Below are 16888 nucleotides of genomic sequence, written 5' to 3' on the forward strand. Positions count from 1 at the left end.
AGTAATTTTGTTTTAAATTATTAATTTCTGAAGACTACAGATTACAGATTTGATGCTGTTTAACTCATTTGTAAATGGTGCACTGTCACTTTAAGCCCATTGTAATGTGTGCTACTGTCCACACATTCTGATCTTTTTTTTACCAGCTCCATTCAAATATAGCCTGTGGCTAGTCCACAAACGCTAACATTGTTTGTGCCACATGTATAGCACAATATTAACAATGATAAGCATGATATTAAGTTGGCACAAACAGCTTCCATTCCTTTGGAAATAGAAGCATGTAATGACATAATGCTTGCTAGACATTTTCTGTTTGCAATTAAAAGTGAAATATGAGCCTGGTAGCCAATAGCCACTAGCTGAGTGGAATGCGGCATATCATGCACTGTAAAAAATGGCTGTGAAATCTACAGTAATTTACAGTAGATTTCACAGTAACGGTACTGTATATGTTTTTTACAGTAAGCTGTTGTAAAATTTACAGTAAAACCTTGAACACAAGACAAAAACACAGTAGTCCATGTGTTACTGTAGAAATCACAGTAGTCAAAGCATTACTGTAAATAAATCACAACACCGCCACTATAGTACTGTAAAAAGTAAAGTAAACTACTGTATTTTCCTTTTTTTTCTTATATTATCTTTATTTTTACTCATAATGATGCACATGCAATTAGGCTGCCATGCTATTGTTTTCATGTTATTGATTGAATGGACATTATTGCTTATTATTGCCCCCGCCCCCTCATTTTCATTGTTTATTCCATTATAGGCTATTGATTGAATTGGCATGGCATTTAATATTGCTATTCTCCTTATTATAGTCTGACCAACATTTTAATTTGTTCCCTGTTAAATTTAAATAGGCTATTATATTGTTTTGTGTCGCTTTGGACAAAATCGTATCCATAAATGCATTATGCCATTTATATAGCTAGAATAATACATGTTTCCAATGATATGTTTCTATTGTAGGCCACAAAATGTTATTTCACTCTGTTTTTAAGTGGGTAAGGCCACCATACATCCAATAAGTGCCCTTCATGACCCAGTCACGTGGCCATATGGCATGGCAGAACTCTTTTTTTTTTTTTTCTAAAACTGCTTTTCCATGTTTCACCTGCATAAAAATATAGCATAAACACAGATATGTGTGCATTTACTTAGACATGGGGTTGCCTGGCTGGGAGGACAGCTTTATTCGTCGCTCCATAGACGGAGGTTAACCCTTTAGCCGCCAGGGTTAAAAAAAATGGATTTTTTGGCCATGGCTTGCAAGTGGTCAGAGATAATACTGTAAATGTGAAAATCATTGAGTATGAACAGAAGTTTATAAAGGGGGTAAATTTACTCATCTAATTAGCATATTATGACGTCACTGGATGGTAACCACCGGGAATTATGTACATTTCAGTAAATACTAGATGTTGAACATATTTGAGCAGTTTTTCTTTCTTTTTTGTCATTTCACCGACATAAAAAATGAACAGGAAGACAGTCACATGTAAACCAACAATAGTAAAGTATTAGGCTACTAATCACAAACCCTATGCTACTATACAATAAATAAAGTAGCCTGGTCAAATCAGTTCCATATAGTGGGTGACTTTGTAGTTCTTCAGAGCCCTATTTTTACAACCCCTGCTGTCTATACCACGTCCATATCGGACACTATCATCACTATTGCCACTGGCACCTCCAGCTATGTTGGGCAGAGGGTAATAAGCATTGTATGCTTAGTGGACACTGTCGCAAAGACGAACCTCCATTCACAGATGCACCGTGACTGCAGTCAATAGACGATCGATCATATTCTCCAAAAGGCAGATATTCTCCTTCAGAATCAGAATAGGTGAATAACAGATCCAAGACTTCATCACTCGTGAATTTTTTTTTCAACATTTGGTGTATTTCTGCTTCAATTTGTGCAAAACTATGGCCCGCATCGCTTCCGCGTTATGGAGGAAATGCACGTCTTCTTCGTGTGTTTCTCGCGTGTTTTTCGCATTCTCTGGTGCTTCCTGAAAACTTTGGGAAAAAAAGGTTGAGCTTGAATCGAAGCTCTGGGTGTCTGCCAACTAGTGGTCAAGAGTACAAATGAGATTTTACACTGTACTCGCGTCTATCGTCTGTTTCATAGACTGGTTTTATTCATTAATGACGCTTGTCGCAATACTGCGACATGGGCGGTTTTAATATATTCTATGTTTGTCCAAATGATGTCTGTCTATCGTTGCACTCGAAGGAAACTGGAATGTTTCATTCGTCCTCATTTTTCAATCGTCTCAGTTGCTACCCTTAACCAGTCGTTCTCTCTCCAAACTAGTTATGATGGATATCAAGATGAAATGTCAACGTTATTCTCAAAATGTTGAGTTTAATGTCGACACGTCGAGATTAAAGTCGACATGATATTTCAACATTATTCTCGAAATGTCGAGTTCAATATGTCGACTTTAATCTCGTCTTGGCAAAAATATGTTTTTTTCAGAGCCTTATAAGGCTCTGTTTTTGTGTGTAGAACTAGTCACGTCATCGCAAACCGCAGAAAAGCTCTGGAATCTTTGGGAAAAACCGCGAAACCATCACTTGGAATTCTGACTCCGTAGTGAGTAGTTGACAGAAAAGCTCCGTGAATTGTCAGAAGTATTTAGGTTTATTTACGCAAGGCTTTATCCTGTGTTTTCCCCCCGTCTTTGCCTCACTTTTTGCCTTGACTTGACTTTACTTGACTTGACTTTACTTGACTTGAGAGGGAAAACGAGGTAGCTCCTAAGCTCTCCACAACCGTTGCTAAGCGGGAGCTAACGTTAGCTTATAGCTAGCTAGCTTCTAGGCGGGAGAAGATTCCCGCCCACCCGTCTTTGCCTCACTTTTTGCCTTGACTTGACTTTACTTGACTTGACTTTACTTGACTTGACAGGGAAAACGAGGTAGTTCCTAAGCGTCTCCACAACCGTTGCTAAGCGGGAGCTAACGTTAGCTTATAGCTAGCTAGCTTCTAGGCGGGAGAAGATCCCTCCCCCCCCCCACCTTTGCCCTCTGGACTCGCGGATCATCTGTGGACTTCCAGAAAATAATGTGAGTACCTTTTACCATTACTACGAGCAAAACAAGTTTTCTGTGCCACCTCTGTCAGGCTGTGGTGTGCCTGAGCCACAGGTATCCAGCTACCTAGGAGTATACATGAATTACTACAATGAATTACTCATGCAAACACTGCAGCTTCACCACCGCTTCCATTTCTATATTTGTCCGGCATGTGAATTTACATAGACATTTAGCTAACTATAGATTTCCATGTGGTGTAGCAGAATGCTTTGCCACTTTTGTGACACGTAGCGCCGTTCAAAGCCACATGTACCGTTTTCACAAGAGAGCTAGCTCTAGACGTGTAAGGCAAATCAATGGAGTTGATGGAGTTGATGGAGCTTGCAATGTTAATGGCTGTAGTTTTGTGTCAGAAAATTTTTCAAGCTTACGTGAACATCTCCATAGGCACATTAAAGATGGCACAAAAGTATCATGCCCTTATATTAACTGTGTAAAACATTTTCGTGTCCGCTCATCATTAGCCTCACACTTGAGTCGGAAACACAAGATTAGTTCGCCATGTATTAGCCAAAGTTCTACCAGTGCTAACATCAGTGCCTGCATGCATACGTCAGCAGACAATGAACTAGATCACACGTTTGAGTCCCTAGAGGATGGTAATGATGGCGGAATGATGACAGATGACAGAAATGATGAAGTGAACATAGATGAATTTATGAACAATCTGGCCCTGTTTTATCTTCGAATGCAGGCTAAAATGCTGTTACCAGCCAGTACAATTCAGATCCTTATAGAGGAGATACAAGAGGTGCACAACACTGGTTTGACTCATCTTTTGTCTAGGATGCATGAACAGTTAACAAAGCTGAATGTTTCTGAAAGCGATATCAAAAGGCTTCTGGATGATCTCTCAAAAGATAACCTTTTGAAAATATGCAACAAAGGAGTTTTTAGAACTGATCAAACCCGTAAAACCTTCTTTAAGAGCAGATTTAGCTATGTTCAGCCAGTCAAAACTTATTTGGGCATTGATGCTAAAGGCAAAGAGAGGTTCTATCAGTATGTGCCCATCAAGGATACAATAAAATCACTCCTCACTCAGAACTCTGTTAAAGAGCAGTATGCCCAAGCTAAAGCTAACACAGAAACAACTCCTGATGTTCTGGAAGATGTGAGAGATGGTAGAAACATTAAAGAGAATATACTTTTACGAGATTCTCCCTCTTCATTGTCTGTCATCTTGTATCAGGATTCTTTCGAAGTTGCGAATCCACTGGGCTCAGGCAGAAAAAAACACAAAATACTGGCTATGTACATGACACTTGCAGAGATTGCACCACACAACAGGTCTTCCATAGATCCGATGCAGCTTGTTATGTTGTGCAGAGAGGAGGATTTCAAATTTTTTGGACAAGAAAAACTGTTCTCCACTTTAGTCAGTGACTTAAAAAAAATGGAGGAAACTGGAATTGAAAATGGTGATGAGAATGTAAAAGGCTCTGTGATTGCCATTACTGGAGATAATCTGGGGTCACACTGTATTGGCGGGTTTACTGAAAACTTCAGTAAAACCACACATTTTTGCCGGTACTGTATCATAGACAGAGTGTCTTTTCATACAGATCCCACCAAATCTGGTCCTAAAAGAACCATAGAGAGTTACAACCAGAGTGTGGCACAGGTAGCCCTAAACCAGGAAATGAACAGTGGAATAAAGTCTGACTCAGTTTTCAATCAGTTGAAATATTATCATGTTTGCCAGCCAGGACTCCCTCCATGCCTGGGTCATGACCTGTTTGAAGGGGTTGTTTCAGTTGACCTTGCTATGTACATTAAGCACTTAGTGAGAGTGGGCAAACACTTCACCTATGGTCAACTGAATCGGACTATATCACAGTTCACATACCTAGGCAGTGATGCAAATAACAAGCCATGTGAGGTCAAACCTAATGGGGAGAAGCTGGGAGGGCATGCTGCTCAAAACTGGTGCTTCTTACGTCTCTTTCCTATTCTGGTTGGAGACAGAATCAAAAATCCACTTGATGACGAGGTGTGGCAGTTGTGTTTAAAGCTCAGAGAAATTGTGGATTTGATATGTGCACCCAAGATCCATACCAACCAAGTAGCATACCTGAAGATTCTCATTGAGGAATACATCCAGCTAAGAACTGTCACATTCCCAGAAAATAAACTAAAACCCAAGCACCACTATCTTGTCCATTACCCAGAACTCATTCTTCAGTTTGGTCCCCTCATTAGGTTGTGGACATTGCGCTTTGAAAGCAAGCACTCCTATTTTAAGCAGTGTGCAAGGAAACTGCATAACTTTAAAAACCTCTGCAGTACCTTAGCAGAAAGACACCAGTTGCTACAAGCATATTTACATGCTGGTAGCTTATTTCCTCCAACTCTGCAAATGGGCCAACCAAGTAAATTTAATGTCCAACTGTACCAGATTGGCATTCAGAGAGCTGTCAGCCTCATGGGTCTCTGTCCTGAACACACTATTGAAACACCCTCTGTCACTTTCAAAGGCACTCTGTACAAAAGAGACATGACTGTTGTAGTGGACCAAAATGACACAGGGTATCTTCTTGGGAAAATACTGTTGATACTGATACATGAGTCAAACGTGCATTTTGTTGTCCAGCAGTATCAGTCTGTGCCTGTTGTGGATCTTGGTGTTTATTGCTTACAAAGCAACACAGAAGCACAGTATCAGTGTTTTAATGTAGATACACTTGCAGATTATTACCCTCTTTCTGTATATAATCAATTTGGTCTTAATCTTGTTGCTCTGCATCATTCTGTGTTTCAGAAGAACGAGTAATGGACTCCATTGAGAAGGCATTACAGACTGTGCTACCACAGCTAGATCAAGTGAAACTTGAAACTTTGGTCAATGAGTTGTTGAAAGTAGGTGTTGAAGGACCAGGAGATCTGCAGTTCATCCAAGAAGATGACATCAAACATCTGCTCACACCTATTCAGTGCAGAAAGATTATTCATTCCTTGAAAGGAGGTGAGATTACAGTTGTTTTAATTAACATATTAGTTGAGCTGCAACAATTAATAACTAATCAGCAATCATTCAATCATAATTTTGTAAATAAATCCAAATTCTCAAAATTTTAGCTTATTAGTTCACAGATTTATGACTTCATAATGTCAGAGCACATTAAACTCTTTTCCTGCTATATATTTTTTTTCCTAACAAAAAGTTAGAAACTAGTTTTTTTCTAACTAAACATTTACCAAAATTTGACCATTAGAAAGGCGCAATTTTCAAGATGGGCATGAAGCCCTTTAAATAACTGAAGAAAATAGAAAAACATGTATATATAAAAAATGCAGTTGTTTTAATTACCATATTAGTTGAGCTGCAACAATTAATAACTAATCAGCAATCATTTAATCATCATTTTGTAAATAAGTCCAAATTCTCTGATTTTAGCTTATTAGTTCACAGATTTATGACTTCATAATGTCAGAACATATTAAACTCTTTTCCTGCAATTTTGTTTTTTTTTCCTAACAAAAAGTTAGAAACGTTAGTTTTTTTCTAACTAAACATTTACCAAAATTTGACCATTAGAAAGGCGCAATTTTCAAGATGGGCAGGAAGCCCTTTAAATAACTGAAGAAAATAGAAAAACATGTATAAATAAAAAAAAAAAAAAAAAAAGGGGGTTAGCGGTACTGAGCCTTCACGTGGCAGCCCTGTTTTGACTAATTTTACAGTACCAGACAGTTTTAATAAATGTATTGTTTAATGGAATTTTTACTATGTTATGTATAGGGCTGGGACAACGTCAACGCAAAAAATACGTTGACGCAAAATGTGCACGTCAATTTGTCAGACCCAAAACGCGTGCTGCCAAATATTTAGAATTTTACACCTTCAGTGTTTCCCATACGTTGACTAATCTGTGGTGGGGCGCCACAAAACCAGTCGTCACACATTGATGTTCTATGTTGTACTATTTAAATTAAAGATAAGATAAAATCCTTTGAGCTTCACTTTTTATGCACGCAGCCTTTCCCTGCCCCGCCCGCTCTCTCTCGTAACGAGCCCGCTGCCCCTCCTCTGCATGTGCATTTAACACAAAATATTCACGATTGTTGAAGGATTGTTGTTGCCACATAGAAGCATTGCATAGAACACGGCTGGATAAATTGCTATTAAATCCGCTTAGCATCATGACCATGCTGTGCAAATTTGTTCAAAATTGCTGCAGTCAAGTTAACTCTGCTAAGGTCTCACAACAGTACATTGAGGAGACTAAACTTAGTTAAGTTATGCAATCAAGCAGTATCTCAAAGCTAACGTTAGAATAGTGTTTAGATGTTGAGTTTAGCATGCTTACTTACAGCTGCTTGTCAATTTCGTTACTCAGGGCTCATTTTATTGACTCTGACACTGAATGTTTGCAAAATCCCGATGTAAATGGAAAAACATTTTTCCAAGACTCAAAAGTGCTTGTCCCAAGGAGAAGTACAAACTGTTATTTGATAGTTCTTGAATTTCCCCTGGGGATCAATAAAGTATCTATCTATCTATCTATCTACGTTATGAATTGCATCCATACATCAACTTGTATAGTCTTTTAAGAGCAATAAACATATATTGCAATGCTAAGGAATTCATGTTTTTTTCATTCAGATATATAAATCAACATGTATAAATTGCTATTAGTCAATTAATGAAGAGATAATCGAATCGAAATCGAATCGGACTGAAAAAATGAATCGTTAGATTAATCGATGCATCGAAAAAATAATCGCTAGATTAATCGTTTAAAAAATAATCGTTTATCCCAGCCCTAGTTATGTAGTATGTCCAATTGTACCAGAATCCATTAAAAAAAAACTTTTGTATCAATTTTGTTGAGGTTTAACCCTATAATGACCCACCTAAAATGACCTGACGGCCGTCATTTTGAAAATGGGGCCTTTCTTGGAGTCAAACTTAAGCAATGTTTTAAGTACCGTGTTTCCCTTACATTGACTTATTTGTGGCGGCCCCCACAATATCAACATTGACCACCACACAATGATGTTCCAGGTTGTACTAAATTGTGCTTAAATCTGGTTAGCATCATAACCACGCTGTGCTAATTTGTTAAAAACTGTTGTATTCAAGTTAATTCTGCAAACCAACCACCACAAATGGATTTCAATTATGTAGGAAACACTGAAGTACTGATACTATTGTAAACTGGGGCTGCAGCTATCGATTCTTTTTGTAATCGATTAATCTAGCACTTTATCGATCAATTAATCAGATTTTTTATTTTTTTTTTTTTTGCATTTTTAGACAACCAAAACAAATAATGCATAATGAAAATGATCAATTGGCACAGAGGTATTTATTCTAACTTAAACATTTGGCTCCAAAACTAAGCCCATTTATTGCAATTTTATAAGTGTCAGTGCCAACAATAAAATAATGTTCAAAATGCTCTCTGTAAAATGGAAGCCTCTTGTGCATGACTGAGCTGGGCGAACAAAGCTGTCCATACTATGTTGTGAAGTGCTGAGAGGGAGAAGAGGGAAAGCAATTTAATTTATTAACTCATTGAATGCCAAGCTGTTTTCGGGAGCTTTGTCCTAGAGTGCCAGCAATCTAGACCATTGTTGATGATTTTTGTACAGCCACAGCATATTCTGTGTTATAGCTATGAACACGTAGAATAGCTCGATTAAAAGGTGAGACTTGGGTGCAAACCGTGTATTTAACCGTGCTAGTTTTCATCAAAATCATTTCTAGAAATGGACATATAACGTCTTTCATGAAATATGAAGTGTTGCCTGTGACTTACTTCTGTAAACATTCCGGGAAGTGATCAGCGAGACCTGGCGAGACTGCCACCTAGTGATAGACCCACGAAAATGGCCTGGTTTTGACCTGACGTGCATGCGTCACTGATTCGACCCAAAGCGGCAACCGAGTTATGATAAAATGTCCAGATAAAATGTCCAGATTGTGCGTTTTCATGAGTTTCACGATCGTCATATATTTCATTTCCATTCATCACAGAGTTCCCAAAATCACATATAAGGTGTGTTAGAGTGTCTACTTTCGTAATTTAAAAAAAAAAGCTAAAAACGTAATATTACGTTTTTGGCACTCAATGCATGGCACTCAATGAGTTAATATGCAGAAGTTTCATGCTGTAATCTAGCCCTGACATCAAAGTAGATATCTGTTTTATGTAGATTTCTACACCTGCAGCATTTACCATTAGGCTACTAACAAATAATTTTACCATTAGACTACTAAAAAATAGCCTACCATTAGGCTACTAACAAACCTTATTTTTACCTGACTATGCTGCGCATTCTCTCATATGTGTGTAATGCAGGTCCTACCAATCCCCAGCTGAGCCCTTCATCGCCTGAGCCACTGTCAGTTGCCTCTTCCAGCACATGCCCCATATCACCCATCAGTCCCATCTCTGCATGGGTGAACAGTTTTGAGGTGCCATGGAACAAAGTGAGGGCGACTCTTAGAAGAGCAGTAGATGCTGGTGAGAGGCCAGCTCCAGATGACCGCAGACACTTGATAAGAGTCATTGTTGATGCGATGAGAGAGCATTCTTTGAACCCTACTCGCAGAGAGTGCATGGTAGTGGCTAAAGCTATAACTGAAAAATATCCAAATAGCTTTTTAGACAAAAACGAAGAAGGGGAGCTAATTGGATGTGGGTATTTCAGTGTTATAAATCAGCTCAAGATCAGAGTAGAATATGTGAATCGAGGCAACACTCTTTCCCGTCTGAGGAAGCACAAACGCACCCAGAGAGATGATGGGGATGGTGATGATGACCAACCAGCAGTAGCTACATGTGCAAGAGTCGACAGTTATGGGTGTGTTCGTTGGCAGCCAGAGGACTATCCAGATGGGGAAACATCAGCATCATTAGAGGAAAAGAAGCTTGAGATGTTGGATATATTCAGCCAAGAGGGACTCAAAGGCGCTGAGAGAGGAAGGGTAGAAGACCTAATGGCAATTACTTATGCCAAACAGCGAGAATACATCAACGCTAATCCTTCCCCAAGCATTCTGGATGTGGGTAAAGAGTGGCCCTTTCTCTTTTCACAGAAGTTTTTATTGTCACACTTCACCACTCTTACCAATGTTGAACTATACACAAGACTGAATGAAGATTTGGACAAAAAGGGTAAAAGAATCCTGGATTTCTTCAGTAGTCAGATTACAAAGTGGAGGAAGGAAGTAAGAGCTGTTCTGAAGGAAGCCCTAAAGAAGGACCGAGAAGGAACTGATGGCCTAGCAGCGATGCTTGTGATGTTGGCACACTTCAAAGAACAAGAGGAGTCACTTTTTCTCCTTGCTGATGTAAGCTTCTTAATTACTTCAATCTTTTATTTAAGAGTTTTCAACAATTTATTGTTACATTTATATTATATAATATAGTATTATATTCTTTTGTATTTGTTTGTAACTTTGGATAAAAGTGTCTGCCAAATCACATTACCATAACCATTTATTGCAAGAGAATAATTTCCCCTGCTTAGAGTGAAATTAAAGCAGCCTAGCCTACAAGTGCAAACAGAAATGTAATATGTGAAGTTATTGGAATGGAAATAAATGGGCAATTCTGCGCAAAACTGTCACATCCATAACGCCAACACATTGACATGTTATTTAGTTGGCGTTATGGACGTGACAGTTTTGCGTGGAATTGCCCAAATGTCCCCACCTTCTACTGATGACTTATACTCGAGCGAATTATAGTCGGGAAAATATGGTATTTCTTATTTTTTATTTTATTTCCAAGGGGTGTAAACATGCACAAACCATCAAAGCAACAAAAAAAAAAAATATGGCCCATTGCTTCCTTAGAGTTTCAAAAAGCTTTCTCTATCCTAGAGGTGATATACCGTCTAGCTTGTTCCAAGTAACTCTTATCTTTGCTGGCATTCATAGGTGACTACCACTCCTGCGGACGCAGAGGCCCAGCTTTCTCTCCCCATCACTCCAAGGATCATCATGCTCGGTAAGTTTCATTCAATGTTAACAAATCCTTTGAATATAGAGACCAAAGAAAGTCTAGTCCGGAAACACTAGTGAATTCAGTTTGTGTGCACCAATCAGGATTTCCAGCTTGTAACACAGGGACAGCACAGTCACTTCAAAAACTTTAGTTATGTGGAATACTCTCATCCTTTGTAGCCATCTCTTATGTCGTTATTGCTATTTCAGATTGCTCACTATGCATGTGTCACATTTTGTTTATCTATCACCAACCCAGTTACTGCTAATGCACTGTTTGGAAGATATGTATTAGGGCTGTCACTTTTTATTCAATATTCAAATATGCATTCGAACATGACGTGAAATATACATATTCGAACTATAAAAAAAAACGATTTGGTTTTTAGTGCAATGTGTAGCATTTTTACAGTCTATGTTTAGTTAGTTTTTTATTTTATTGTTTGCCATCTCATCCAGTAGCGGGTGTAGCGACTTGTATCCAAAAAGCCAAGCAGTCGCTGAGAGGCTAAGGTATGGGTGTAGCTGATTGTCTGATGCGCTGTACCAACCAAAATATCCGTTGAGATCCAATGATGCATTTGACGGTTTATTGAAAAGGTAGTCCAACTTAACCCTTTAGGCGCCAGAGGTTTTTTTTTCTCGAAACGATCAATTTTGACATCTTCATTTCAAAAGGCTATATCTTAAAAGTAATGAGATAGAGACTTTCTGTAAATTAGAGAAATATTAAGGATGACCCAAAGTTTATGTAGAGATTAAATGTTTATATCTAATTTGCATATTATGACGTCATATGGTGGCGGCCATCTTGGATTATAGAATTTTCATGAAAAGTCGCATGTTTGAATGATAAAATGCACCACTTCTTTCCCCCCAAAATGTCCCTCACCTTCTGTATGCTATATTGCACAATACTGAATGCTCAGGTAAATAGTAAGTAGTGAACAAACTGTGTAAATCATTACTAATAAATGGCAGAAACAAACCAAATGCATGTAGCGGTAGACTGGCCTTTTGCTGTAGAGATTTTCCATTTACTACAGTAGGCACTCTGATTCCATGTATGGGGCACATATATATTATTCAGATGACACACAAGTAGACAAGACCTGTTTAGTTCAAAAGCTCATTTGCCACGGCAAGGCACAGATCAGGAGTGAGATAACGAGACAAGACAAGAGACAATGTTAGTATTTTGTTTCTTTTTGTTTTTGTTGATGTTTTTTTGTTTTTTTTCTTAGCTGACAAAGACACACACATCACAAGGACATGAACACACAAAAAGGAACACATAGTGTATGTCCTAAATGATCAGGGAAATAGATAGCAAATCAACAGTGTAAATCATTACTAATAAATGGCTTATATAAAATCATCTTTTGGAAATTGATCTTAATGCCTTAAGTGAAAAATGAGGAAATATCTAACCTTTAAGGACACCAATTTTCCTGATAATCCTGATAAAGTTACCTTGGCCTTTGGAATTAAAATAGCATGGTTAGCTGGTTAAATTAGCTGGTTTCAGCTAATAGGCTAACTGAAATAACACCATGCCAATCTCTAGGTATGGTGAAGGGTATGTGATGATGTGGGGCTATTTTAATTCCAAAGGCCAAGGTAACTTTATCAGGATGCACAGTATTCTGGATCTATGAAATAACTGGCCTTTAAAAATAAAAATCTGCCTGTCTCTATGGGAATTTAACATAGGGGTGGGAATACTTATGACCCCTGTATTTTAAGGAAGAACATTTATTTATTTATGATACATTATTCATTCACTAAGAAAATTGGTGTCCTTAAAGGTTAGATATTTCCTCATTTTTCACTTAAGGAATTAAGATCAATTTCCAAAAGATGATTTTATATTCCTCTTTTCAGTCAACTTTAGCATGGGTGCCAATACTTTTGGCCATCATTGTACGTCCCCAACTCCTCTAAAAAGTGGTGTCTGGAAATACTTTGGGTTCTACACAATAGGGGGGGGGGGGGGGGGGGGTAGATGTTCAAATATATTTGATTTTTCTCAAAAGTGACGGTCCTGATATGTATGCTCCCTGCCGTGTTTTTAAAATCATTTATGTGGAGCATAGAATGTATTGCTATGAAATATAATTGTTGTAATGACTCTTTTACTAAGGAGAAACAATCCTGACTTCAGAGAGATGGATGCTGTCAATTGAGGGGAGGGTTGTAATACCACCTTCGGCTGACTTCACCTCTGCCTTGGCCACTCTCTTCGCCTGTTTTTATGTGTTCAATTTAGAGTATCAGGTGGAAGCCAGCACAACTCTGGAGTTTGTTCAGAGGTATTTATTATCTTAAATAATAATAATAATATGTTTATTTTATATAGCGCCTTTCTCAAACCCATGGTCGCTTTACAGAGGAGAAGGAAAACAACAACAGACAGACAAACAATAACAATACAACAGACAAGCTATGTGTATAGAGCTGGTAAGTCCCTCCCATCCGCTAAACCCCCAGTGGACCTCTAGATTGAAAAATCGTCAATGCAAGTGAATGTGAGAAAATAATTATTTTCTGGTCCCGTTTGAATTGTGCCATGAAGGTGAACATATGTTGTCTGAATTTTTAATATAATTTTTCATGTTACGAGTTTGACAGTATATTACATGATTCGTCGGCTAGCAGTTGTGGAAAAGACATAACGAGAAAGACTACATGTCGCCTGTGACGTGAGCTAATCACTAACATTAGCTGATATGCTAGTTTTTGTAACGGCAGGAATAAACACACATGGTAGCAAAAATATTCGAAACATGTCTAGCTTCACTCAACACATTAACACTATGATGCAGTGTAATTGTAAAGTTGTATGGTTCACTATGTTCAAAGTCGATCTTAATAACCCTATTCATCTCGACCAACTGATGGTTGTTATGGGAAACTAGTTAGTTGTCGTCTAGGGGAAAGTTGTAGTCCACAAAGTGCTCTCACACAAAGTTTAACCGCATCAAACTTCTACCCGCAAAATAGCATTCTTTACACGAAAATTTATATTAAAAATTCACAAACAACATATGTTGACATTCATGGCAAAATTCAAACGGGACCAGAAAATAATTATTTTCTCACATTCACTTGCATTAACAATTTTTCAACCTAGAGGTCCAGCGGGGATAGCGGAAGGGCGGGACTTACCAGCTCTATAGAGCTGTGTTGGGTGTGGAGGAGAAGTGATCATTAAACAAAAAGGTTTTGATGTGTTTTGAAGAAAAGAAGAGGTTGGGGGAGGGAGTTCCAGAGTTTGATTTATGCAATATGTGCCCAATCCATTTTTCAGGCCATCTGATGTTAAAAATATGTTTGAAGCAGTGGTTGGTGAAGACATGTAGCTTGTTCAGGAGGTTCCTTGTTGTTTTCCACATCTCAGATCTGTAGAGCAGTATGTTTTTTCTCATGCTTGAATTGAATAGCTGTAGTTTGGTCTTGAGTGTGATGTTACCCTTGAGCACTTTTGGTCTTCTGTGTGCTAATGTGGAGACCTGTCTGAGGTGCATTCTGGTCTGCCTCTCTCAATTTCTCTTGCATTTGTTGGTGGTTTTGGGATAGTAATGTGATATCATCTGCAAAGTCTAGGTCGTCCAGTTGTGTAAACAGGGTCCATTGGGCACCTATTGTCAGTGGCTTGCCGCATGATCCAGTTGACCGCTTAGCGGAATAGTATGGAGAAAGTAAACAGTACAGCCTTGTCTAACTCCTGTTGTGATGTGAAATGCCTGTCAGCTGGCCTTCATGTATGATTCTACTTTGCTCATTACTCTTACAGTTATGCATTAACATTTACATATTGTCCCACTCCTATACTGTTCATAGGTTTTTAGTCAGGATCAATCCTGACTCCTCCAAGTGCACTGCCAAGGAGCAGATCAGCAAGATGACTGGGAGGGTGGTGAAGAGGAAAACTACATACATGAACCCCAGTGTCCTCTCATTTATTAGGGATTTCACAGAGTTCTACTTGCTTGACTAGATGAAGGTGAGGTTCTGATAATAGCTTTAATAATAATAACAGACCTGCCAACCTCTACGCATTTTCCTATTTAGAACTTGTCTCCTCAAGTTAGAAAGTGTAACAAGACCAACGAAAAATCAAATGTAGCGATTTTCTAGGCTGATTTGACATGGAACTATACTCTCATTCAGGCGTAATAATCCAGTCACTAACCGATTCGTCTGCTGCAGCTCAACCTTGTTGCTGGAAGTTAGCCTGTAGGGACTGTTTTCAGGTGCTGCATGATATCATTGTGCTGCTGTGCCCATGGTGTTCCTTGATTATTACGCTGTAATGACAATATAGTTCCATGTCAAATCAGCCTAGAAAATCGCCACGTTTTTGGCTGCATGCATGAAGTCCGACGTGAATTTTTTTTTTTTTTTTTTGTTTTTTTTTTCGGCTCAAGGTGCTACCCAAAAAAATTCTTCAAGGTTGGCAGGTGTGTAATAAAAATAATGATAATATAAGTATATATGGGTATAATAAAAAAAATAATCATACTTTGTATTATTATTAATAATAATAATAATAGTATAAGTATTTTGACACAACTCCGACATCACCATCTTAGACCCTCATCACATGTGGCGCAGTACAAAGTAATTGTAATCAATATAATTATTAATGTGTTTTCTTCTTTAATTTCAGGGTTCCAACTGATTCTGGTCAGGGCATGCAAGGTTTCATAAGGTTTCATGTAAATTTTCTATTTGTTATTTTATTTGAATGTTCTAAATGTTATATTTTACTGTTCAATGTTTTATTATGTTGTACCTGGTGAGGACCACCCATCTAAGCACCAACCCACTGTTCCACTGTTGAGGTTGAGAACTGTACTGACAACTGTATTAGGCCTATATATTATTATATTATATTATATTATATTATACACATATTATATTATACTTATATTATATTATACACATATATTATATTATACACTATGTATTATTATATTAGTCTATATTATTCAATATAATATACATATACTATTATATCATACCTATAATAGGCCAATACATTGAGAATTGTATGTATTATTATATTATATGTATTAGGTGTATGTATTATTATATTATATTATTAGGTATTATTATTATTAATTTTATGTATTATTAATATTACATACTATATATTATATCATACATAATAGGCCAATACATTGAGTATGTATTAGGTGTATGTAGTATTATATTATTAGGTATTATTATTATTATTAATTTTATGTATTATTCATATTACATACTATATATTATATCATACATAATAGGCCAATACATTGAGTATGTATTATTATATTATATTATATTATACACATATTATATTATACACTATGTATTATTATATTAGTCTATATTATTCAATATAATATACATATACTATTATATCATACCTATAATAGGCCAATACATTGATAATTGTATGTATTATTATATTATATGTATTAGGTGTATGTATTATTATATTATATTATTAGGTATTATTATTATTATTATTATTATTATTAATAATAATTTTATGTATTATTAATATTACATACTATATATTATATCATACATAATAGGCCAATACATTGAGTATGTATTAGGTGTATGTAGTATTAAATTATATTATTAGGTGCATGTATTATTATATTATATATACACATAATATTGCATATACTATTACATATTATATCATACCTTGTCTTGTTCCTATTGTTAAATAAATAACTGTTAACAATTTTCTTGCTTTTTTGCAGTTAATTTAAATATTTTAGAATATGGTTGATTCTATTAAAGATGGCTAGT

General features: G+C 37.0%; 4 protein-coding genes across 5 annotated transcripts in view; all 4 read left to right on the forward strand.

Moving 5' to 3' along the window:
- The window catches only part of LOC121718854 (zinc finger protein 665-like), a 1212449-nt gene that overhangs the window by 776475 nt on the left and 419086 nt on the right, over positions 1-16888 (forward strand).
- The window catches only part of LOC121718796 (NACHT, LRR and PYD domains-containing protein 3-like), an 800724-nt gene that overhangs the window by 724054 nt on the left and 59782 nt on the right, over positions 1-16888 (forward strand). The gene's annotated exons all lie outside the window — the stretch shown is intronic.
- The window catches only part of LOC121718792 (protein NLRC5-like), a 787595-nt gene that overhangs the window by 625457 nt on the left and 145250 nt on the right, over positions 1-16888 (forward strand). The window lies entirely within an intron of this gene.
- Positions 2483-15972, forward strand: LOC121718897. 3 transcript variants are annotated; one of them, XM_042104314.1, is made up of 8 exons: positions 2483-3084; positions 5876-6079; positions 9423-10417; positions 11009-11078; positions 13218-13386; positions 14918-15080; positions 15505-15537; positions 15747-15972. In XM_042104314.1, the coding sequence occupies exons 2-6, from the start codon at positions 5887-5889 to the stop codon at positions 15072-15074; spliced, it is 1584 nt and encodes a 527-aa protein (XP_041960248.1). In that variant the 5' UTR covers positions 2483-3084; positions 5876-5886; the 3' UTR covers positions 15075-15080; positions 15505-15537; positions 15747-15972. The 3 variants fall into 3 exon arrangements, with proteins under 3 accessions (XP_041960248.1, XP_041960247.1, XP_041960249.1); XM_042104313.1 differs by lacking the exon at positions 15505-15537; XM_042104315.1 differs by lacking the exon at positions 15505-15537 and having other exon boundaries at positions 13344-13386.

This window comes from Alosa sapidissima, chromosome 9 (genome assembly GCF_018492685.1).
Source record: "Alosa sapidissima isolate fAloSap1 chromosome 9, fAloSap1.pri, whole genome shotgun sequence".
NCBI lineage: Eukaryota > Metazoa > Chordata > Actinopteri > Clupeiformes > Clupeidae > Alosa > Alosa sapidissima.

What these genes read in the sequence shown, in the direction of transcription:
- LOC121718897 (XM_042104314.1), top strand. Translation starts at nt 5,887, where the DNA reads ATGGACTCCATTGAGAAGGCATTACAGACTGTGCTACCACAGCTAGAT. An exon ending in TATTCATTCCTTGAAAGGAG is followed by an intron (nt 6,080 to 9,422) that starts GTGAGATTACAG and finishes TGTGTAATGCAG; the next exon opens with GTCCTACCAATCCCCAGCTG. An exon ending in ACTCTGGAGTTTGTTCAGAG is followed by an intron (nt 13,387 to 14,917) that starts GTATTTATTATC and finishes TACTGTTCATAG; the next exon opens with GTTTTTAGTCAGGATCAATC.